This window comes from Sinohyriopsis cumingii, unplaced genomic scaffold (assembly GCF_028554795.1).
Source record: "Sinohyriopsis cumingii isolate HCF-2022 unplaced genomic scaffold, ASM2855479v2 utg001110l, whole genome shotgun sequence".
In the NCBI taxonomy this organism is placed as follows: domain Eukaryota; kingdom Metazoa; phylum Mollusca; class Bivalvia; order Unionida; family Unionidae; genus Sinohyriopsis; species Sinohyriopsis cumingii.
The window spans coordinates 410882-436780 of record NW_028315961.1 but is presented as its reverse complement, the minus strand read 5'-3'; the positions used below and the strand labels follow the sequence as shown (position 1 = coordinate 436780).

The 25899-nt window shown below is 35.6% G+C and overlaps 1 protein-coding gene across 1 annotated transcript in view; it reads left to right on the top strand.

Annotated features, from left to right (window-relative positions):
- Nucleotides 1-25899, top strand: part of LOC149772828 (hemicentin-1-like) — a 212041-nt gene that overhangs the window by 91496 nt on the left and 94646 nt on the right. The window contains exons 8-10 of the mRNA XM_089947228.1: nt 1544-1843; nt 17752-18081; nt 18690-19016. Of these exons, the coding sequence (XP_089803354.1) occupies nt 1544-1843; nt 17752-18081; nt 18690-19016 (957 nt within the window). The remainder of the gene's footprint in view (nt 1-1543; nt 1844-17751; nt 18082-18689; nt 19017-25899) is intronic.

Genomic DNA, 25899 nt, shown 5'->3' with positions numbered 1-25899 from the left:
CAGTTTTGAGCAATTTTATTTTCTTAAAATTTTTTGGATTTCAAGATTATTTGTCCTTGGAAATACTAGTGCTCTAAATTAATTCTTGGACAAAGTTATTGAGTGTTATACAGAATTCAAATTGGAATATTATCTTCTGTGATTCAACAAAGAACTGTTGAATCTTGAATGCACGTATTTATTCAAATCTGACTGTTTTATAGATGACCTCACAAATATATTTGCCTTTACTAAAATCAAGTATCATTTCTTGCAGGATATAATTGTTTTTACCTTAGTGATGCTGTAAAAGAAAGAAGAATATATATTGATTTAAATTTGGATTTATTGTACTATGACTGACATAATGGCAACATCACTTTTCTTGTAAACACAATATGTAACAATATTCAGTAGTCCTCCTAATATTATTAAAGCTTTTTATTGGAATGAACAAGGTAGTAGCTAATTTGACAATCACGAAAAACTATGGGATATATTATTGCAGTCCCAATATAAATCACTATTGATGTACATTAGCGATCAACGATGTACATTTACTTTAAAGTAATGTTCTCAATACAGTTAGCATAATGTTCTTTTCTTAGAATGTATTCAAGGCAAATATTTAACAGCGCGAACTCCATTTAGCAAGTTTTATATTCAGCTTTTTTCCACTGATGTTCTGCTTAAGTTAATGAAAAAAGTAAGTGTACTGTTTAACTCTGCTTCAATTATTCAATTTAATTTAATATTAACAAATATACTGGTCTGGCACACCATACACAATAGCTAAACATTACTCATAGCCAGTAGAAGTGAAGTTTAGCTACCCCAGTTTAGTTACTCAAATATTATTTAAGTGTATATTAATTTGTGTATTATATCTAGTTTATTCATGATCTTCACTCAAATGAGAAAGGAAAGAAAAACAAATATCGACAATTCAGAGTAATGAAGTCACTGTAAGGTAAATTTTGTGGCTAGAGTATGATACTAGCCCACAGTGTTAGTGATGATTTCTCAGATTTATTTTTCTAGTTGACTTGATTCATTTTGACAGAAAGATTTTTGTTACTGTATTCAGAAAATATTTCAGCTGCTTCCATGACTATATCTTTATTATTTAGCAATTACATGGCAAGTTTTTAGAAACTGAATGTTTAGTGTGTTTATTGGATTTGCAAAGTTCACTCAACTATTTTAGAAACAGTGCCAAGAGTTTCTTTACTTATTGAAAGTTTTGATGTTCTTAAAACAAGCTGTACTATTTCCTTTAAAGCAACACTGTTCCAGTTTATTTCAAGAGCTGTATTAGCAATTCACTGAGCATAAAACATCATTAAAAGTCAAAATATGGATCATGAGTCATGATTGCATAATCTAAAGATTATCAGTGTTAGGTAAACGTGAATCAATATGTAAATTTGTTGTTGCATTAGGTAAGGTGGGTGACCACTGACAAAAAATTCTGATCTCAAATAATTTACTTAACTCTTGATAATAATTGTGTGATACCTTACTCTGGTATTCTGGAAGTATGGTTTGTACATTTTGTTTGCAGATGCTCCTGATGTCAAAGTGACACTTACTGGGTCCAACCAGCAGAATCAGACAGCTATACTGATTTGTGAACCTCAAGGTGTTCCTGCAGTGTACACATTCTATGCATGGGTCCACATGTGGGAAGATATGGTGATCATGATGGGGTTACATGGAAAGACCAGTGCCAGTCAGAGCATACTAACTATAGACAGATTGTCCTTGGAGAACATGGGTACCTACTTCTGTACTACCAACAATGGAATCACTGGAATAAATGGGCATATTAACCAAACTGGGTCTGAAAAACTAACTGTTACAGGTATAAGTTACATTACATACAAGTAATGAAAATCAATTTTAGGGTATAATTTTGTGCAGTGCCCAAGCTACTGAAATATCAGACAATATCTAATTATTACAATTTGGAGCAACCACACAACAAACAAATTGCTAACAGAGATACAAACAATTGTAACAGTTTTACTATTTTTCAGTAGTTGAACTTTCATTACTAACTTATAAACATGTAGCTCATTGTTCATGGTACGAAATTAAAAGCCACCTATGCACAAACTATGGTACTGTCATCAGAAGTTTTTAAAAATAAAAATAATTTATACAGAATGTGTCAAATCAAATAATCCCTTTTATATGTTAGTAGTATGGTGCTGCAGTTTCATTTTCTATACAACAATGATAATCTATTCTTAAACTGTAAATGGGTCATTTTTGCAACCAACTACTTCGAAGTTAAAATTTTTATACCATTGACAAATTCGTGTGCACTATGTTCTCAAATTGCCGTTCACAGTATCCATCCATTCTTCCAAATCTTTGTTCATCTATACATCTGATTACAGTTTAATTTCCACATTAACTTGACCTATATGCAGTATACTGTTAGCAAACTTAGTGTATGGCTTATGCTGTGGCAGGCAAGAAGTCTGTTGATTATAGGGTCAAAAAGGTCAAAACTAGTTAGATATAAGTTACGGAAGATTTAAAAAACAGTATGTTGTTTGTGCAACACTTGAAGTGTATGTATGTTGATAGCCAGAAGTTGATTTTACCTTATTCATGATTTTACATGTTAATCTGCTTTGCAACCTGCCGGGGCTGTTCCATTAAAATTAACATGAGACCGGGGAAAAGCAGTGTTGAATTTGGGTAACCACCTGATGATGTTATTAAGAGCTTTAAGGTCGCACCAGTATAATTTATTTAATGCTAAAATATCCGAACAATAGATTCTTTTTTCTATTATTTAAAAAAGTGTGACAGCAAATTGGGATGTTTACAGTATATCAGAAAAGAAAAGATTCAGATCATTGTTCTTTTTCCATAAGCTTTATGTACACAATATATATTGGTACGATTATTCCAAGAAAATGTATTTTAATTTGTATGAAATTGTACACAGACATTTGTACAAATACATTTTGTCATAAAAAAAACACAATAAACCAGTAAGTGCTATCATACGTGATGATATTTGTCCATCGGTGTCGATGAGGACCATTTGATGTCATTGATTCACTGGGGTTGGGTCCGGAGATGGCTGATCAGTCCATTCCGGTCCTGGAAAAGTCTGTTGCAGTAGGGACATGGATGTTCAGGTTGCAGAACTGCTGTTCCTGGATTTGCGTAAATCCGTTTCCAGCGTCCACCAGTCTTTTCTTCTCAAAGGCTGTCATTCCAGTATTGACTTGACTGCGCCAAGCAGATCGGTTAGCAGAGACACACTCCCATCTGTCTGGATCAATGCATATGTTCTCCAGCGAAGCCTTGAAGGTGTCCTTGTACCTCTTTTTTGACCACCATGAGATCTTTTGCCTTGGTGTAGCTCTCCATACAAGACCTTTTTAGGTAGGCGTTCTACCGGCATGCAGACAACATGGCCAGCCCATCGGAGTTGTGACTTGCACAGCATAGTGTGGATGATTGTCATGCTGGCCTTAGTAAGCACCTTCGTGTTCGGTACCTTGTCCTGCCATCTGATTTTCAGTAGTTTTCTCAGGGAGCTCATATGGAAGTGGTTAATTTTTTTTAATATGGCAGCTATACACAGTACGTGTCTCGCAAGCATAGAGGAGGGTGGGAGAACAACCGCTGCGTAGACTTTGACTTTGGTGGCAGGCATGATGCCTCTCCTATGCCAGACATTTGAGCGGAGTCCGCCAAATGCTACGTTGGCTTTGGCAATCCTGGTGTTCACCTCATCGTCTATCTGGACTGCTTGTGAAAGGTGCTGACGAGGTATGTGAACCTATCTACATTTTTGAGCTTTTGGCTATCGATAGTGATGAATAATTCCAGGTAATCTCCAGGAGCTGACGGATGCAGAACCTCGGTCTTGCTGATAGAGACGGTGAGTCCGAAGTTGGTGCACACTGTATAAAAAAGGTCCATGCTCTGTTGCATGCCTGCCTCCATGATGGAGCTAAGGGCACAGTCATCTACAAGCAGGATTTCGTGAATGTTCTTGACTTGGAGTTTGGATTTGGCTTGAAGCCTCCTCAGCAAGAACAACTTCCCATCCAGACGGTATCGGAGACCTACCCCAATATCACTGTCTTTGAAAGTATCCATCAACATTGCGGAGAAGATGAGGTTGAAGAGAGTGGGGGATAAGACGCATCCTTGATTCACACCATTCGTAAATGCAAAAGGGTTCGGACTAATTACCCTGGTCCTGGTCTCTGGCAAGCGTGCCATCCTGCAAATGCCTCACCATTTCAATGAAGACTTCTGGGCATCCAAATTTGGCTATGATCTTCCAAAGGCCTTGCCGGATGACAGTGTCGAATGCCTTAGTCAGGTCCATGAAGGTGGTGTATAGCTGGACATTTAGTTCATTACACGTTTCTTGCATCTGCCTTGCAGCAAAGATCATGTCGATTTAGAGTAGAGAGATTCCTCTATGGTTGTCGCAGGATTGGCGATTGCCCTTGCATTTGTAAATGAGGATGATGGATGCATCTTTGAATTATTGGGTTATGCGTTTCATCTTCCACATCCCACAGAACGTATCTGTTAGTCTTTTCACTAGCTTAGGCCCATCAGACTTGTATATCCCAGCTAGGATGGAGTCTGCTCCTGGCCTTATGAGTTTCCAGCACAGTTGGAGGGTCAGCCAATCTATCGTTGAGCACCACCTGGGATAGACAGTAGATCACTTTATCATTAATGGAAGAGGGTCTGTTGATGATACTGTCAATGTGTTCCGCCCAGCGATCCAGATTTTTCTCCTCGGTTATAAGAGTGCTGCCATCAGAGCTCAAAAGTAGGGCTGTGCTTGATGTTACTGGGCCATAAACATCATGAAGAGCAATATATAATTTCTTCATGTCGTGTCTGTCGGCAAAGGACTGAATATAATCAGCCTTTCGGCTCAGCCATGTGCCCTGCATCTTGCGCAGTTTCCTCTGCACAGCTTGGCAGACTCTGCTGAAGGCATCTTTCTTTGCAGCAGACTTGGGGTCGATGTTGTATGCATGATGGAGACAATGCTTCTCCTCTAGCAGGTACTGTACTTCTTCAGTTCTCGTCGAACCAGTCTTGTTGCTTTCGCACAGTGACGCCAAGGTTTTCAGATGCAGTAGAGCACACCAGATGTTTAAAGGCCGCCCAGCATTTATCTACGTCATTGGTATCAAAGTATGTGGTTTCTAGCTGACTTGACAAGGCTTAAGACAGAGCTTGCTCATTGCTGCAAACTTTCAGCCTAGAGACATTGAGTGATTTTGGGAATTTAACTCCCTGTGGACGTCTGGGAGGCTGATATCTAAGATTCATCTTGGAAATCAGTAGCATGTGGTCTGTACAGCAGTCAGCACCACACATGGCCTTGGCCACATATCCTGCCTGTCATTCCTATGGACTAAGATGTAGTTGATCTGATGCCAGTGCTTAGACCATGGGTGCATCCAAGATGTTTTATTACCGTTAGGCAGACAGAAGATGGTGTTTGTGATCAGTGGATCATATGTTGCACACATTCTCAAGAGCAGATGTCCATTGCTGTTGGAGCTGCCAATTCCATGTCTACTAATAACTTCCTCCCACGAGATGTGGTCCGCACCAACTCTGGCGTTAAAATCACCACGAATGATCAGCTTGTCTGACTTTGATACAAGCGGTCAGAGATTCCAGATCCTGGTAGAACTTGTCTTTGGCTTCCTCCAAGTTGGTCATGGTTGGTGCATAAGTACTAATTAGTGTGGCTTGTTTTTTATGTAAGGGTACCTTCAGCATTATAAGCCGGTCATTAATTTCCTTTGGTAAGATGGAGAGCTTATTCACCAAACTCAACTTGACAGCGAATCCAACTCCAGACTCCCGACGTTCATCGGTGCCACGTCCACTCCAGAAAAAAAGGTGTAACAGCTCCAACTTCTGTCAGTTGCCCCTCGTCGGCCAAGCAAGTTTCACTCAGGGCTGCTATCTTTATCTTGTAGCAAGGAAGATCTCTTGCACTCAGGACAGTTCTCTCTAGTCTGTCAGCCTCTGCATGATCCAGTAGAGTGCGTATGTTCCACGCACCACGAGTGAGTGGAACCTTTCGGGTACATCATGCATGAAATAGCGGGTGAATCATAAAAATGTCCTTGTTCAGTAACAAATAAATTAGTCCATTATTTCCAAGAGTCGTGCATTTTTTATTATTCTGAGATTTCTTGACATGCAGACATTCGTAACAAAAATAAAATGTGACAATACAAGCTGTAATCAATTATTCAACCTATACATTATTGAATTTCTAAAACCCCAAAACAAAAATACTTTTCTGTTTGCTTTAATTGCCCTAAATCAGCAACCTATGATTCTAAATTAATGTTATGAATAAAGTGTTATTATCATGCCATTGTTATTCAAATGATTGCCTCTCTTTACCTAGTTCCATGTCCGGTGATAAAGTTTGTATAATCTTACTAATTTCCTCTGATGGACCACACAAATCAAACTCAAAAAAAGGTTAAACCTTGTAACAAAGGAACATTAAAACAAAAGCTTTTGAAATTTGGCCATGGAAATTCTACTTTAACATTCTTAGAAAAAAATCTTATATCCAAGAGCATAATAAGCTGTCTTTACTGTTTGAATATCTTTGCTTTCTGTGGGCCAAAAGGTTGAAAAAGTAGAACGTTGATAACTTTCCTCTTATTTATTTTACATGATTACATAAATTTGGACACCCATGAAAACTCCGTCATATAGCTGAGTGCAAAATATTGAGACTTACTGGCAAAAAAGAAATTGCATAACTGTACAAATATTTAAAATATTAATTGATAAAGAAATAACACCAGATGCCATTCACATTTCACAGAAGTTTTCTCTTGTTTATTTCAATTAACCTGCTGCAATGCATTTCTGAAAGAGACTCAGACTGGTTGCAGATAGTTTACAAAATGAAAGAAAATATGGAATTTAGTGTTACATATTAGGTTAACCAAACCCTACTACTCACTCAGGTTACATGTTTATATAATCAGCCTATCAAAGCAAGGTGAATTTACGAGAAATGGGTGGGGGAGGCTTGTAGTTCTGAAGAGTGAGATTAATCTTCTAAATTTCGATAATGGAGCAGTTTTGGATTCAATAAAGACACAAATATCTCTCCCAATCTTATTACCAGGTATATTTCATTGTGTGGCACCAAAAGCATGATATTTTAATGAATTGAGAAGTGGTATATTTCTCTCTCTCTCTCTCTCTATATATATGTACATACATACATACATATCCAAATACATACACACATACATACACACATACATAATAATAATAATAATAACAAATAATAATAATAATAATAATAATGAGGACTTTGTATAGCGCCTAATCTTTAGAAGCTCTAAGTGCTTTACAACTTTAGACAACACCTATAACATAAGAAACATAATAATATTATTACAAAAACAACATAAAATTAGAAAAAACATTTAAAAACAAAAAAAAAAAGCATGCTGAGAATATTTCAGGTAGGAAACATTATTAGGTGTTTAAGTTTGTTCCTGTTGTCGAAATAAGTGACTTTTGAGAGCCCTGTTGAATGTGATCACTGTGTCTTTGTGTCTGAGTTCAGTGGGCAATTCATTCCACGTTGCTGGGCCATGGTATGCAAAAGAACGCTGTCCATATGACTTTGTTTTCATACTTGGAATAATGAGTATACGATTATCAGAAGAGGTGCATAAGTATCTTGCTGGTGTGTACACATGAGTGAGGTCAGATAGGTATGTTGGACTAGAGTCCGATAGTGAAATATAGCACAGAGAACACATTTTGTGTTTGATTTGACACTTGAGAGCAGTGGGGAGGTGTGCTCTGATTGTGGTACTCTAAGTATGATCCGAGCAGCTGTGTTTTGAACTTGTTGAAGTTTCTGGAGTAGATATTGAGATGAACCAGACAGAATTGAGTTACAATAGTCCAGTCTTGAAAGTGCTAATGATCACACAATTGTTTTAGTGGCATCAGCTGAAAGATATTTGCGAATTGAGCTCATGCATCTCAGCTCAAGATATGCAGCCTTGCATATGTTCATGTCATGTTGGTGCAGTGTGAGAGTACTATCCAGAGTAACACCTAGGTTTCGTACTGATTGTGTGAATTTAATGTTGGTGTTGCTGATATTTATTGTTTGAGGTAAAGGATGTGAATGAGAAAGTCTTTGTTTTGAGATCAGAATGGCCTCAGTTTTATCATCATTCATCTGCAGCTTGTTACAAGTCATCCATGATTTCACATAGGTGTGCACCTCTCTTCGCCTTGGATGGTAGCATCAACTTCAGTTGGGTGGCTAGTTTTGTATATTTGCATGTCATCAGCGTACAATTGATGAAACACTGAATGATGATCTATGACCCTTGAGAGCGATTGAGTGTACAGAATGAAAAGAACAGGTCCAAGAACAGACCGCTGTGGAACACCACAACATAGATCAACTGGGCTGGAGTGTATTCCATTTGCAGATACAATATGTGTCCTGTTGACCAAGTAGGACTTGAACCACAGTAAGGCTGTATCATGAATGCCAAATACATGCTGGAGACAGTGAAGTAATATATCATGGTCAATTTCAGTTGTGTAAAATGCTGCAGACAAATCAAGGAGGGCGAGGACTGTAATCTTACCACTATCCAATGCAGAGAGAATGTCATTAACTACTTTTAAAAGAGTAGTTTCAGTACTGTGGCAAGGGCAATATGCAGATTGTACATTGCTAAAAAGACTGTTTGAATGTAGATGAGATACAAGCTGGGATAGAACAATCTTTTCTAAGATTTTTAAAACGAATGGGAGATTAGAAACTCGGCGGTAGTTCTTTAAATCGTTATGGTCTAGTGTTGGTTTCTTCAGCAGAAGCTTTACAATGGCAGTTTTGAAAAATGATGGGAATTCCCCGAATGAGAGTGAGGTATTGATAACATCAGTTACTGAAGGCGATACTGGATCTAAGCATTCAAGCAGCAGTGATGTTGGAATTTGATCAAGTTCACATGACTTTGGTGCACTCTTCATCACGATTGTATGTACGAAATCCATAGAGACAGGTTCAGATGCTACTAATGGTTGCCGCTCAAATTCTGTATCCCAAATGTATGGTGACGACGAGACAACTGAAATTGTGGTGTCAAGCTTATCTCTAATGGTTTGTACTTTGTCACGGAAAAAATTTGCAAACATGTCCGGAAGGTCGACTGGAGAGAAGGTAGTTGGAAGTGGTGTTGATTTGTTCCTTGACATTAGCTTGTTAGTAATCTCGAAGAGCTCTTTGCAGCTGGAACTTTCCATGATCTTAGTAGTGTAGTGGGCTGATTTTGCTGCATGGACTATATTTGTGACGTTCTTCTTAGCGACTTCATAGATTTGCTTATGAATAGTTAGTCTGGTGTAAAGCCAAAGCCTCTCAGCTTTACGGCAGTCTCTTTTAGCAGTGCAAAGCTGGTGCCTAACACTGCTATACCATGGAGAACACTTTTTTAATTGATACTTTGCACTTGGTAGCTGGGGAATGTTTGTCAAGAAATGAACGCAGACAGTTATCGAGTTGTTCTGTAGGAGGTAAGCAAGTTGTTAGGTTAGCTTGGATGTCGTGCATTAATTTGGTTCTATTTATCATATGGAGGTTTCTCTTAGTAGCAGATAAAGGTGGAGGGTTAGGGACTGATACGTCAAGATGCCATATAATGCAGAGGTGATCAGATGCAAGGTCATGTGATACCATGGAGGACCGTAGAATGTTATCATCAGGTCTATGAAGAATCCAGTCAAAAATGTGACCATGTTTATGGGTGGGTTGGCTAACTGACTGATTGAGTTGAAAACATGAATGGGATCTATGAGTTTTGATGCATTTGAGTTTCCGGGACAGTCAAAGTGAATGTTGAAATCTACAAGAACAATTAGGTTGCCACCTATCTAATTCCCATAGTCCAGGAGATTCGGAAATTGCTCCAAAAAGAGAGAGAGTCAGCCAGCTTGTTTTTTCTACTAGGAGGAGGGCGGTATAGGCAGAAAAAAATGGACTGACCTTTGCTCCAGTGTGAATGTGGTTTGGACCAGTTCAAACGATGTGTGGTCGAAATTGAATGTTGTGGTGTAGTTCAGACGTTTATCATGGAGTTCTTTGTGATGACAGCAATTCCACCAAGGCAAGAATTACGGGGGAACGACTTGATGGAGTAACCAGTGGGTGTTTCATCCGCACACTTGGGCTCATCGCCTGATGTTTTTAGCCATGTTTCTGTCAAGAATAATATGTCAGCATCTTCGTCGTTGATAAAATTAACTATTTCTGTGCGTTATTCCGGTGGTCCTACTGACTTGGCATTGAATAATGCAATGCGCAGAGGTAGTTCTTGGATAGTTGACATAAAGGTTGATGAATTAATTGGGATTTGAATTAGGTTATCTAAATTAACGGTTGAAATTTTTTAAATGGTTGTGTCGAAATAAGGGAGATAACTGGAATTCTTCCTGTTCTACACCGGCCAGCTTTGAAACAACGTTTCTTTTTGCGCTTCTGTTTACATTTCGGTAATGACGAATGTAGTCCCAGTTTGTTTAGTCTAGAGCACAATGTAGTGTGGAGAGCCAAGGATTGAACATTTAAAGCAATTAATGAGGGTCCATCGTAGCATAAACGGGTTGACAGGCGAGTATTATGTCATGGCAGTTTGTTCAAAAACAGTGGAGCAAGACAGCTGAGAAAAAGTCTAATTGTTCTCGTTTCCAAAACAAGGAGATGAAGAAACACATACGAATTTAACAGCCAATACATAGTGGACACAATAACGAATATGAAAACAGGCAACAAGCGCAAATGTTGTGAAAACGGCACTAAAATACGGAACAGCTGCTTCAAGCCATTTAAGCGATAGTGGCCATCTTGTTGTAATCATACATACATACATACATACATGGATACATACATACATACATACATACGTACATACATACACACACACGTACATACATACATACATACGTTCACACACACACACACACACACACACATCTCCATACATACATCCATACATGCATACATACATGCATACATACATACATACATACATATATGCTGAGTGGTCTAAAGCACTTTCCGTTACGGATCACTGCCATCTCACCTCTGTCTGTGTGGGTTCGAGTCTCGGATTCAGCCAATGTGGGTATGTGAGAAAGCTTGCCTGTAGCTTCTCGTGGGTTGGTAGTTCTTTCCGGGGTATTCCCGGATTCTTCCTCCACCATTAATACTGGCCGCCATGTATAGCCTATCGTGTGCTGAACAATGGCACTAGACCATACAACAACAACAACAAAATATGGGAACAATAATGTGGTCATTACACTGCCATTGGTAGCAATCGTAAGCATGAACTATTTTGTTGTAAACAGGTCACTTTAACGGCTCAATATTTATGTTCCAATCTCTTTGAACACTTGAAGAATGCTTTTATTTAAGTTTGTAGCTTACTTCCATTGATCAAAGGTCTTCGGCATGCTTTGACGAAGGTACACGTGTTGAAGGCGCCTCAAATGTCCCTCTTTGAAAGACCAAACAAATGCCTGTTTGTTATTGCTGCGTCAACTTCAAATAATTGTCGAACATTGAGATATATTTTGTTTCTTCACCGTTTGCTTAGTATATATACAGAACGATAAGTGATTCAAAGGTAATCAGTTTTCTATGAAATGTAAGCAAGACTATATTTGTCTGGTACATTTTTCAAAAAGAAACATACTTGCATAGTCTTGTCAATTGTTGTCGTTACCATTCCCACCTTCAGCGGTACACTACAGCATGAATAGTTTGGTTATATTACGGTATTCAGTACTAAGGCCAGACATCAGCATATGCGCTTTATGATATAACGATGTCGTGTGGGGGTGGTTTGTCAATATGAGGAAAGTATTAGTTCATGTCACTATAGATTCCAATTTTATAGGCAAGTTTGCTGCTTCGTGTCTTGGCGCCTTTGAATTTATCCGCTCCAACTCCAAACCCAAACCCAAGAAAGTATATAGAGTTTTTAATAGCCAATAATGTTGTCGCCAAACTGATCGTCAGATGGTATATTTTGTTGCCAATAATTAAAAAAATTGCAATTTGCGACATTGGAGAAGCCCAGCGCGATCCCTGGATTCATCATTAGTAAATTCAAAGAAAGATATTTTAATAACTCGCAATTTCTTAAGGAAATCCATTCATACATCTTAATGACTTGAATTCAGAGAGGTTGATACCTGTAAATAAAGAAGAGAAAAATGAAAAGAACAAATAACCAATATGAAAATTGGAACCATATGAGATAACACTAATATACACATGCTTTCATCCAGAACAAAATCAATTGTCTAAAATGGTTAACAGCATTGTAACTCAGTTTTATGTCATGATATCCAACATTTTGGCAGAATTGAACAAGAAACAAAATTATATGTCAAATAACCCATGCTGAATTGTAACGTGTCTACATGTAACATAGTATGCCAGTCTGCATGTTGCATGGTTTTTAAAACTACATGCTGCTGAATTTTTGTCAACACCTTCGTATTATAAACACAAATCCCTTCACCAGTTAGATTGGTACTGCAATCAGAGTAACACTATAGACTTTTTCCGAGATACATACAAGTACCAATTTTTTTGTGTAGAATTTTAAACAGGCAATCCTTCAGAAGGAAACTTAATGCTGCACCAAATACTCTATTTAGTGGCCTCTTTTTAAGTGCAACACTTGCATCATCAGTGATGGCAGTTTCTTCCTCAGTAAACATAAGTTCAGATTCTATTTTGTATTGGTCAAGCTCAATAGAAGCTGATGTTTGTGTTAGAAGCCCTGGGTCTTTACTTGACCAAGTGGTGTGAAACGCTGGCGCGATTCCCAGTAGAAGTCATAAGTTTACCCCAACTTCCAAAAGACTTCCATACAACTTCAGTTGTAAATTAGAAATCCCGATGTGTCCATTCTACACATAAATTTTACTTTAATCAATGCAAGACCACATATCTTACAGTCTGCCAAATATTTATCAACCGCACATCTGCATGGTTTCTCTTCATTAGGTTTCTGTACTGGCAGCAGTTCATGATGTAGAAAACTATACAACTGCCCCCTAACACAGGGAACTACTTTAGCCACCTTCGTCCAGTCAATCCACAGTTTCCAGGTACATTTCGCCAGTACAGCTGCATCACATTTGCCACCATAGTGACATAAACCGGTATCTGCCGAATCCCTTCGTACTGATTCCATTGTGTAATTTACTGGTTTCCTACCATATAAACTACCACTGCAGTCACACCACCAAACGTATACCACTCCATTTTTGTAAGGGCGTTGTTATTCCAGTGACACTCATTCGGTCTTGACCTAAATTCACTACTAGTGGACCATGGCATCATAGAAACTCAGTAGACTTTACTATGTGACGTTTGCTCCTAGTAATTGGCTGAATATTTCATGCAAAGGAATATTTATATTGCACAGAAATCCAATAATCAAACAAGTAATCACACAAATCTAAGAATTCCTTAAAACGGGACACTATAATCAAATGCACATACTCCACGTGTATTACATTTGCACTAAAGGCACCAGACGTGTTGCTTGATACAACGGTACTGACAAAAGGATTTCGGTATGATAAAAATATTACAATGTCATATAGGCTACGACAGAAGGAGCAGATATATTTTGCAAATTTTAAAAGAAAGTTCTTTACTCTCCACTGATCAATAAGAATGTCCAGGAATATAAGATAAAATCATTTCTTCTGCTTCACTGCTGAGTGTTGAAAACATTTCTGAAATTTAAATGAGTTTGCATGTCAAATATGATAGCTCCCCATATTAGGAGTGTGGACTTCTGATGATATTCCCAAACTTCAAGCCGAACCCTGGTCACAGTTATCCAGGGACATTTTGTTGGAACGTTAGAGAAGGGCACATATGTAAGAGTATGTTGAGACAGTGCTAGTTCTATCTCTTATAGTAGTTTCTCTCTTATTACCTTGCAGAACAATATTATGATCAAACTTATTAAATACCCTTATATGACATGAATATCATGGATGAGTTTGACAAGGTGTCTGTGCATATTAACAATGCGATCTTGCTTCTGATTTAATGGCATTGAACCCCACAACAAAAACAACAAATATATTTGATTAGTCTATACATTTATTATATACACTATGTGCTACTAGCTGTACTTTTCCTTAATTTCCCCCAAAATAGAGAAGGATTTTGCTTATAACTTTGTAATAAAAGAAAGTCTGCAGATGAAGTATAAGGAATGGAAAAAGTCGTTTGAAATTAGCACACAAAATTAGGTTTGCTGCCATAGATTGACATGATTGATGTACTCTTAGCTTGTGAATAAAGTATTGTGGACACAGCAGGTAAACTGCTTATCCATAGCAGTTGAATTATGGCCAATACTCACAAATCATGAGACTTGCATTCCCTCCAGAATATTTTACACTTTCAAAACACTGCCAGTAATTGAACAGTTTCACATTTATTCATAGATACCTTCAAAACAAAAATGATTCCAGAGAGATTTCAGAGATCACTCTTTAACCACTTACTAGTCAAAAGATATAGGTGCATTAATTATTGATTATCAGCCATACTAAGACAAACCTTTGAATTGTTATGGCAAAGGTCCATCCATTCATATTACGCTTTGTAAACATAAACCTATGTTCATCACCAGTATAATGTATGAAGCGTAATGTAAAGGGCTGATATGGAAGAATTCAAAGCTTAAAACTAGTATTTGTCTGCTGGTCCAAGTCCAGTAAATCTCCTGTCAGACTAATAGTTTTTTTTTAATAATCATGATGATCCAATGGCTAGTAAAGTTTCAGATACTGTGTCACCAGTCAGTGTTTATTTACACTCTCATACATAATCTTATTGAGGCCCTGGGTGGCCGGATTGTGAAAGCGTTAACCTTTACCAACCACTGCCATCATCCTATCTGCGTGGGTTTGAATCTCAGACTTGACCAGTTTGGTTATGTGAGAAAGCTTGCCAGTAATTTCATGAGGGTTGATGGTTCATAATAGGATTTTCCTGGATTTTTTCCTCTATGACTTATACTGGCTTCCATGTATAACATACTGGTCCTAGGAAACATTAGCAACCTTACATCGAGACCTACTCACATGAATTTGATAATGAAATGTCTTTAAGTCATTAAAAAAAAGCCAAGACATTTACATTGATAAATTGTGACTTGTTTTTTCCCCCTTTTACATTGCTAGTCACATGGCGACCCAAACTAGTGGCGCCAATGTATCAGTGTTGTCATTTGTCAATTTACACATGATACCTAAAACAACAATAAACCTTACTGTTTTTGTACAAGCAAAATTGAAACTATGTTAAATAAAATCATATAATAGTTTTAAGAAATGTAATTTTCGATATATCTGTTCAAAGAACAGCCAACAGAAACCTGCGGTTATGGCAGACAACTGGAAAAAATTTCAGATTTTTCAGGTAGCGAACTAACACCAGTGTGGTAGTCATGTGATAATGTAAACTGCATTGATATACATACACGTGTATGACATAACCAGGATTTCAAGCAAGTAGATTTACACATTTTAATCAGTAGATTGGCTTCTAAATCAGTAGATTTTGTATCAACATAAAACAAGAAAGTGATTTTTTGCCATAATGTTTATTTTCTTCATAGCATAATAAAACAATACGTTTTTATCATAAATTATATTTAGATTTTCGTTGGTGAACAGGTACAATATCCTGAGGTATCCTGTTTATCTCAGATCAGTAACAAAACTGAAGACTTCCAAGTCCCAGTTTGTTATTTTATGAACAATGGGGTCCTTATGAGAAAAGGGACACTACTACATGTTGTACCCACTAGTGACAAGAGGTCAGTAAGCTATCAAATTGCATTTTCTGAAGCCGTATAGACACGATATTCTTAGTCTAGCCCATGAAACATTTTGGCTGGTCATTTGGGAGTTAGTAAGACTTATCACAAGATCTTGAACTTATGTATATTGACCAACAATTAAATGTGATATCTGTAAATACTGCAGATAGGTTCACACTTGTCAAATGGTAGGAAAATCTAATCAGAAGATACCTAAGGTTCATCTGCAACCTCTTCCTGCATTTTATGAACCATACATTCACAATAATAGCAGAATGTGTTGGTCCCTTACCTTACAAAGTCAGGTAAATATTAAAACTAAAAACATTGAAAACGCTTTGGTAAAAGGTTTTACACTTGCTGGTCTTTTCAAATCTGTCCAGTCTGATTAAGCGTCAAATTTTAAGTCTGGAATTTTCCAACAAGTTATGCATGAATTAGGCATCCAACAGTTTAAATCTTCTGCCTATCACTATGAAATTCATGGACTTTAGAAAGATTTCAACAGACTTGGAAGAACATGTATCAGTCATATTCCTCTGATATAAGCAATGATTTGGGTGAGGTTATTTTATTGCTGTTAGAGAATCAGTATACGGATCACTGAGATTAAGTCCTTTCATATTTGCTTTTGGACATATTGTCCATTGACTATTATAGTTATTAAAAGAGAAATTTCTTTCACATGAAGATTTCAAGATTATCTTCATTTAATATGCCTCAGAATTCATTCCAATAAAGTTGTCATACATCACGAACTAAACTGCACACTGCTCCATCAATAGTGAAATTTAGGTATAAGAGAAATACAAAGAAACACATGTGTCATTCTGATGATAAAGTGCTGGCTCTTTTGACAATTCCTCAAAATTCCACTTTGGACTAATACATTTGAAAAGAATGTAAATGACTTAAATTGTATTACTAAAACCTCTGGGAGGTGGAAACATAATCAGCTTTATCATATAAATATGATTAATGAGTATCCTGAGAAAGATAGCACGGTTAATTATTCAGTTGATGTATTTGTACCTGTCACACAATCAATAAGGATGGAAATGATGGAATGAAGTCTGACTGTTGTGACTCTGCTTTAATCAATCTTTGGAATTTAGAATTTTAAACAATCTGCATTAGAAACTCTCACATCTACATCAAAAAGAAACAGCTATTATATGAACATGTGCTCTTTTCTCTTTATCTTCCAACACAAACAAATGTAATTTATCGTGACTTCGAGATTATTGATTTAACATGTGTGAAATAGAATCCTTACAGGATAATTCTCAAGCAATACTATTTGATAAAGAAATACAATATTTACTAGAGAATGATTGTAAAAATCCAAGTGAAAGTAATTGGAGTTCACCTTGTATTATCGTGCCTAAACCAGATAATATAATTCATATGTGTAATGACTATATAAATGTAAACAGTGCCTCTAAAACAGAATCATTTCCAGTTAAATGAATAGGTGATTGCATTGTCAAAATTGGAAATGAGTGCAGAATATGTCACCACGTCGCACATTTTAAAAGGCAAATTACACACATGGAAAGAGCAAAAGAAATTTCGGCATTTCATCAGTAATAGCTCATCTTTATTTAGTTCTTTTGATTGAGATTGTACCTTTTCATTTTGTGGTATTTTCTATATTTTCAACTAGAAATTGTAAATATTATTTTGCATAATGTCATGTTTGTGTTTGCTATATGTAAAGTATGTATTTCATTTTCGTCCCATACAAGACATAAGGAATCTTGAATTGCCCTATTTATTTTGCAGCTGTTATATTTATTTTCAGGAATGCCAAATATATTGGATAATAATGCTTTCTTTGTTGGAGACATTGGTATGTCTGTCGATATGTCCATACCATTATACAGCAATCCAGTTCTAGAGAACTTTTTCATTCATAGGAATGGAACTGAAATAATTAACAACAGCAGAATCATGACTCGTCTTACCTGGGATTTAGTAAATTATACATTCTATGGCAGCATGGTTAGATTGAAAGCTCAAAAGGCACATCTTATCATCCAGAACTTGACACATGAGGATTTTGGCAACTACACATTGGAGCTGAGGAACAGTATAGGGGAAACTGACTTTAGTTTCCAGCTTGATGCATTTGGTAAGAAAACTCATTATGGCATTAACGGCATTATAAACAATGATTAGCATATTTATATTTTCAGACCATTATGTGTAAACTAAAATATACTTGTCCAGTCTAATTCACTCTTATTTAATTCCAAGAATTAAGCACTTCAGTTGACCCACCTTACGCTTCAAATTCCCTTGAAACGGATGAAAATGTTCCTGAGCCTAAATTATGATGCAACATTTTCCATGGATTCATAATGCTGAAAAAACCTCAGTGTACATGTTTGCATATCCATCTCTATGCTATAATTCCTTTGCAGCAGTATTATTTAAAAGGGTAACTGTATGACGTGACATATGTTATGTTTTAAACCTAACCAGAAGGCACAAATAATTATACCATAATATATCATATACTTCAAATAGCTCATGCTAGTTGTAATTATTTTGAATTAATGATTCTGATATTTGCTTATTTTATTTATTTATTTATTCAAAATTATATATATATATATATATATATATATATATATGATATTTAATAAAATATGAACATTAAGATTCATATAAAATTCAGCTATGTTGATACTATTCATATCATGAGAAGTGCTTTTCATTTTTATTCTTCTTAAACAGGTCCTCCCTTTGCGGTGCTTCGATTTTACTTCAACAGATTTGTCGGTAACACGATTGAGCTGCACTTTGATCCTGGTGTTAATGGGGGACCCTCTCAGACTTTTGTCATTGAGGAGAAGTATGGAGCAGAATCAAATGGTGTCTGGCAAAATACCAGTGTTACAAACCTGCAGGAAACTGAACGGCAAAACCAATTTAAAAATGGAACTTTCTTTGTCAGCATTACCAAACATTTAATCCCAGGAATTTACCAATATAGAATATATTCATGGAATATCAAAGGCAAAAGTGAATTTTCAAAGAGTATCACAGTGACTGTTCCAGGAGGTAAGAGTACTGTGAAATTTATCCATATACCACCATAATGTATGTATTGTCTATTGCTAATACTGTTTAGAAGGATATCTCTGGTGGCCTTGAGGTTAGAGCGACAAGCTTGCTTGTGTGAGATCGAAGGTTTGAACCCCAATCAAGTCATACCAAAGACTTATACAATATGGTTACTAACAGCTGCCTCACTAGGTGCTGAGCATTAAGAGGTTAGTGTTAGGACTGGTCAGGTTTCATCTATCGTAAGTCAGTGATTGGAAATAGGGTAATATTAATATTTGGACGATAACCTGAGAGCTATGCAGTATTGTTACTAGGTCAGTTTTAGTATTGTTACTACATCAAGCTTTGGAGATTGCAAAATCAGTGCCTGCATAAAGGGTAATGTTACTACATGTGTTTGGGGGATAGCTATGTAGTATTTTTACTACATCAAGTTTTGGTGACCACAACAATTCCGTGCTTGAAAATAGGGTAATGTTACTACATGGGTTTGGAATTAACCATGTAATATCGTTACTAGCGAGATTCCTTTAAAAAGGACAATCACTCATTTCCATTTTTATTTGGAGAGCCATGGGGGAAAACAGAACGTCGACAATCTTTATGGGTCAGTGGCCTATATTTTAATGAAAGAAAATATGATAGAGGCTGACCTGAAATTACAAATTCAATATGTTCTAATTTATCATAACATGAATTACATTTAAGTTACATAGCATCTTTTTACCTTATTGGAACCTGGCAATACATATATATTTAACAAATACTTTTACAAGGGTTTCAAATTAGATTATAACCATATTAATGATGGTACAACATTCTGCCCTCAATCACAGACAAAAGACATGCACAAAATGTAAATAAATATACTTTGTAGTATTTATCTTAAATTCATAGGTTTCACTATATTTATTTTGTTTTCTATGTATCAGCAGGAATATCATGTTCCTAAGATTCCAAAACGTTAACGTCACTTAATGAATATATAATACTTGTTAGGAAAGTTGATAAGTTACAAATGGAATTCTGTATTACTGTGAATTGAGAGATACCATTTGAGGGCAGACTCTGAAACTACAACATAACGTTGCACAAACTTAAATCAAACATATTCTATGAACCTGTGTTGTTTGGTAAATGATTGAGAAATTCAGATATAGTGATATAATTGAGTCATTATTAATAAGGGATGTGGCCTCTATGCCACAAAATGGTTATTTTAACTTCATTGATGCCTTAACTTAATCTATATATGAGAGTGGGATTTTGTAATATTAAGTAGGGTTAGTGCACATTCATCCGTCCCAGTTTGCCATACCACAAAGACAGTTACTCTTGGACTTTGCGATCTCTCTGTCCAACGAGTGTTTGAGAAATTCCAATTACTTTGAACATGGTAAGTAACCCTTGATCCATGATATGATGTATTACTGGGTCTATTGTCCCCACAGCCTTGTCCATAACTTAAAACCCATCTTTGTGCTGTGAACGTTGTTGTGACCGAAGCTTATCTACTTTTTCTTCCACAAATTTAATTCTAACCAGTAACCTAGAGCAACAGTTTAGATACAGTTTCAAACTTATATGTAACATGTACCAGTTGTTTGATGCACAGTCTTACAAGATGTAATTTTGTCTCTTTGGTCAGATTTATTCAACTCTTGCTCAACTTTGAAACACAAAATAGAATCATATTTCTTGTCAGTGCCACTTCTGAATAGTTCACGTCTGCAACTTACTTTAATGGCATATCATATATAAATGTAAACAGTGCCCCAAAAACAGAATCATTTCCAGTTAAATGAATAGGTGATTGCATTGTCAAAATTGGAAATGAGTGCAGAATATGTCCCCACGTCGCACATTTTAAAAGGCGAATTACACACATGGAAAGAGCAAAGGAAATTTCGACATTTCTACAGTAATAGCTCATCTTTATTTTGTTCTTTTGATTGAGAATGTACCTTTTCATTTGTTGGTATTTTCTTTCTTTTCAACTAGAAATTGTAAACATTTAATAATTTCGGGTTGATATATGTATATCTATCTGTCTGTCTGTCTGTCTGTCTCTCTATCTATCTATCTATCTATCTATCTATGTAAACTATCTATCTATCTATCGATTTTGCATTTAGCCTGCATCCCCAGGTAACAAAGCTATAATATTCCGTTTATTGACTTGTGCAGAATGACTGCATCCGTAGTACCCTAGGACTGACAAACATATAAAGTCACAATATCTGAAATTGAAGTGCTCTCCCCCAAATGGTTCTAACAATCATAGTTCATTCATGAAGATGATAAATTCATACATGATTAATTGGTTTTCCTTTTGGGTACTTGTGTTGTGGTAGATAAAATGCTCATTGTCTGAGGATTCCTATGACATATCACAGGAGGATTCCTCAGACACCTCGCTGTCCTAAAGCATTATACCAAGAATTGAAGTAAGTATAACAGAAGTTTAGAATACATTTTATTTTTAATTCGTTCAACACGTACAAATCAAACTGTAAAAAGATCAAATTACTAAGAATGCCCATAAGGTTCCTCTAATGCCAAATTGTCCATTTAATTTTTAAAATAGATCCCTTTATATCCTTTTTCTTGATGGTTTTAGTACTTCATTGATTTTCTTGTTCATCATCACCCTTCGATACTCTGCCGTTTCTTTTTTTGAATCGATCCTGCAACAAAAAATGTATTGATTGAAAATATAAAATGAGATGAATTAATAAAACAAATACTACACATGTAACATGACTGTTACTGGTAGAGTAAATTTATAAATCATGTTTGGAATCCTGTAGGTCTGAAAACAAGTTATCAACCCTTATAAACCTATATTTCTACAACAGACTGACTGTTCTTTGAATTTGGGACCATTATTCTAAATTGTTGATGACAAATATGTACAATCAAGATTATATTCTGTTCCTGGCTCAATGGCTTACGAGTTCAAACTAATATATTCAGTCAACAAAATTATAAGATCCTGATGAACTCCTTTAAAATTATTATTAAATTTATTCTGAATTACTATCTTATTTTATTTCATTGTGCTGCAATCAACCCATAAGATATAACACAATGCTTGTTGTTATACAGTTTTTAGAAAGTTTGAAATTGCTTCATATTTATCTTACTTTGGGCGTTTTGGTGTTACAACCTTAGTCTGTTTTGGTGTTGCCATCTTGGTGGTCTATTTTGTTTATATTGTGTAAGCCGTTTTGGTGGTTTTGATGATTGTGGATTTGCATCTTTACTTGTTTTAACCCTAAATTTAAAAAAAAAATGCAAACTTTTCAAATAATATGGAATACATTTCATGCAATTTACTAGTGATGGGAATTGATTACTTGGGATAAAAAACATATACCCGTGTTTATTGCTAAACCAAAATATGGCTAGGCATGTTGGCCTTTAAAAATAGTTAAAAGAATAATTATTGCAATTATGTAACCGAACATTCTTTATAACGTTAAGAGATCACTGATCCATGCAATTTTGCAAATTCGTATGTGACGGGTAAAATAAAGCATGAGATCGGTATCATGGATGCCATATTTCCTTTTCAATCAGACAAACAAAATAAATACAGTTTAAGTACTATTTAATATCATCAACATATGACACGCATGATCATTAATCATTTTAATATGGTTCACAAATTTCCACCCAAAATGAAAGGCATATACTATCAGGGTTGTCAAGGTCTATACAGTTGTTTAACAGTGGCCATCATGTGATGTCAAAAATCACCATCTCGTATCTAAAAGTAGAATGCTGCTGCAACACATGACAATATTTCAGGCCATTACAATTATTTAAATTATAAAATACTGTACTTAAAGAAAATGGATAAGTTAATTTTGCTTTTCATGAATATACCGAAGCAGTAATTAATCTGATTGATTGCTTTGTAGATTTTCTTGCTGCCTAACAATCTGTACGCATGGATGTTCTGTTCTGTTCTTACAAGTTACATGTTTTTAACACTATTCGTAAGCATATTCTTCTGATTTCATACGCTATATTAATTATATTCACACATTTATGTTAAGATCCATTTTTGTGTCATTAAATATATTCGGATTTTATTGTTCTTTCAACAATTTTAAAATATGACTTTATTTTCATGTTTAATAATAATAATACATGTACGTAATTAAAACCATAATTAATATTTTTCTTCTAAATTCAACTAATGTTAATGGGTTAGATTACTTTACTCTATTCAAAATGGGTTAGTTAGTTAAAGTGTATCAATGAAATGTACTGTATTCTTGTAATTCACTTCCACAGATTTAGAACTAAACTGTTCAAAGATACAATTAGAAAAAATGATAACAATACAAAGATTATTTATTATTATTGTTATTATTATTATTATTATTATTATCATCATTATTTATCATATAACTTTGCAGGGTTAAACAATGCATTGAAGCAGGAAAAGTCAGTCCAATTTCCATACCATTATTTCATGACAGTTATTTTTACAAATCACTCTTCGACAACACAAACAAGCTATCAATGAGATAAAGATGAAAACAGAAATAAGGTTTACTGAACGTTGAACATGTTTCATAGGCACTTGATTTTGGGTACACTAATGTGTACACTCATCAATTAAAACTTAACATGTGTTAATTGGTGAGTGTACACATTAGTTTACCCCGGTATCAAGTGCTTGTGCTATGAAACAAGAACCGATAAATGTTCATATCCTTTTCAAATTTAATGTAATATTATAATAAAGAAACGAATTTATCCCCAATCCTTCCAGTAATTCCTTCTGTAATCCCCAAACATGACAACCTAGCCGAAACCAAATCGAAGACTTCGTAATGTTTGATTGCTTTAGTTGGCTGAAAAATATTTGGGAAACAGGATTCTCAAATAAATAGCGCAAACAAGATGAACTGACTTCTTTATTATGCAAGTTTTCACATACGATTTTGCTTTCAACGGACCACTATATATATATATATATATATATATACCGAACTATCTACCTTCCTTCATTTTAAAACCAATGCAATATGCATAACAAATGGAGTGGGGTGTGGTTGGCCTCATGAACATATAAACAAAGGAGGCTTTGACAAAGCACATGCATTATCAGTCTTTTTACGATAAGCAAGGTCAAGAAGCAGAATTCATTTACACAATCATGTGAAGAAATGAAATCCAATGGAGAAGTAGCTATTGAAGTTCAGAGATATCTCATCCAAAGATAAACTTGCCATGTATTTTCAGCTGGAAAACTATTTGCGTCCAAAGCAAATGTAGAGGGAAGAGTTCATTTTTCAGGTGTTAGAATTTGGATGTATAAATTAAAATCGTTATCAACTATTCTAACACAAACTTGTAATTTTACTTACCCAAACATTATCCCACCACCAGGCTGACCAGTTTTAACACTAACCTCTTAATGCCGAGCACCTAGCACGACAGCTGTTAGTACCATTTGTATGTCTTTGGTATGAATGCATATATATATATATATATATATATATATATATATATATACACACACACATCAGGAATGGTGCATGAATATTCCAGGTGAATAGCAAAAAGTTCAGAACAACAATGTTGAATATTTATCGTTAATGGCAAAATGTTCATGAGACCAATCAACAGAAAGATTCACTGTAAATAGCAAAATATTCAGAATTACTGTAGAGAAACCCTCCATCGCTTTCTCCAATCCGAAATGATCAACGGAATCACATTGACATTAAGATATCACTTATTATGCTGCATGATTGTTTCTTGATGGCAATGCTGCTAATGTGATAACCAGTTATGCTACATATTAAAGCTATCGTAAAATAGTCTTTATTTTTACTCCCAAATATAAAGTTCTCTCAATATGTGGTTTTCACCAGAGACCTTATATAATGTTTTGTTGATTCCGAATTAAAATGGTGGCAGTCTTGAAATATTATTATCCACTGAAACATAATATCATCGCGGGGTTTTACTAGAAGATATTGTAATAACTGGTTGTACTTGTATAAAAATGTTGCAAAAGGTGCGTCCCATATGGCTGCGATAGTGGCCGTCTTGAAAATCTTGCTCTCACTAGTTCCCATGAATGGTACAGTCATATTGAGTAGGGGACATTCACAACAAAAGAATTAGAGTGATGCCTTCATGATCCTACATCAAACTGGTACAAAATATACTCTGATGACCAATTATATCCACCAAAGTGGTAAATTTGAAACTGATTTAACACTGAAGAATATCAGAGAAGCTCTCCATACTCGGCATTTACAAGGAAGAAATAGTCCTATCTTGTGTTTGTAGAAATTCTTGTTAGACAGTGGAGTATCAGTTTCTTTAAAGGACTCTTTAGCTCCAGTGGTCATATAGTATACTCGCTTATGAGATGGTCTGATATCCATCGGCAACCCATTTCCTTGAACAATGGCTAATTCCATGATATTGTTATTGTATAAAATATATGAACTTGTCCAAAGCTTCTGAAAATTAATTTATGTTGGCCAGCAAAGCACCATTCCTGGAAGGAGTTCTTGTTTTTGTACTGTTATACCTGGAACCATGGAACATGGTGATGTGATGCATTTTGATGAGTACTTCGTCTTCATTAAACTTTAGATCAGCTTGACTATTTTGCATGTTACTAATTATGGTGCATTCATTGTGATGTATTTACTGTTTATACTTCAGTCATTAATTTAGATGATTGCATACATTTCTTTAGGTATTACGTCCATTCCAGAAAAGGACACTTTGATGTGTATTACACGTAATGCTGGCTTATGTCAAGTTTTGCATTTGTTTCAAGGCGATGTATGTTTCTGGTATGCAATATACATTACCATGCTGTCAGACATTTTGA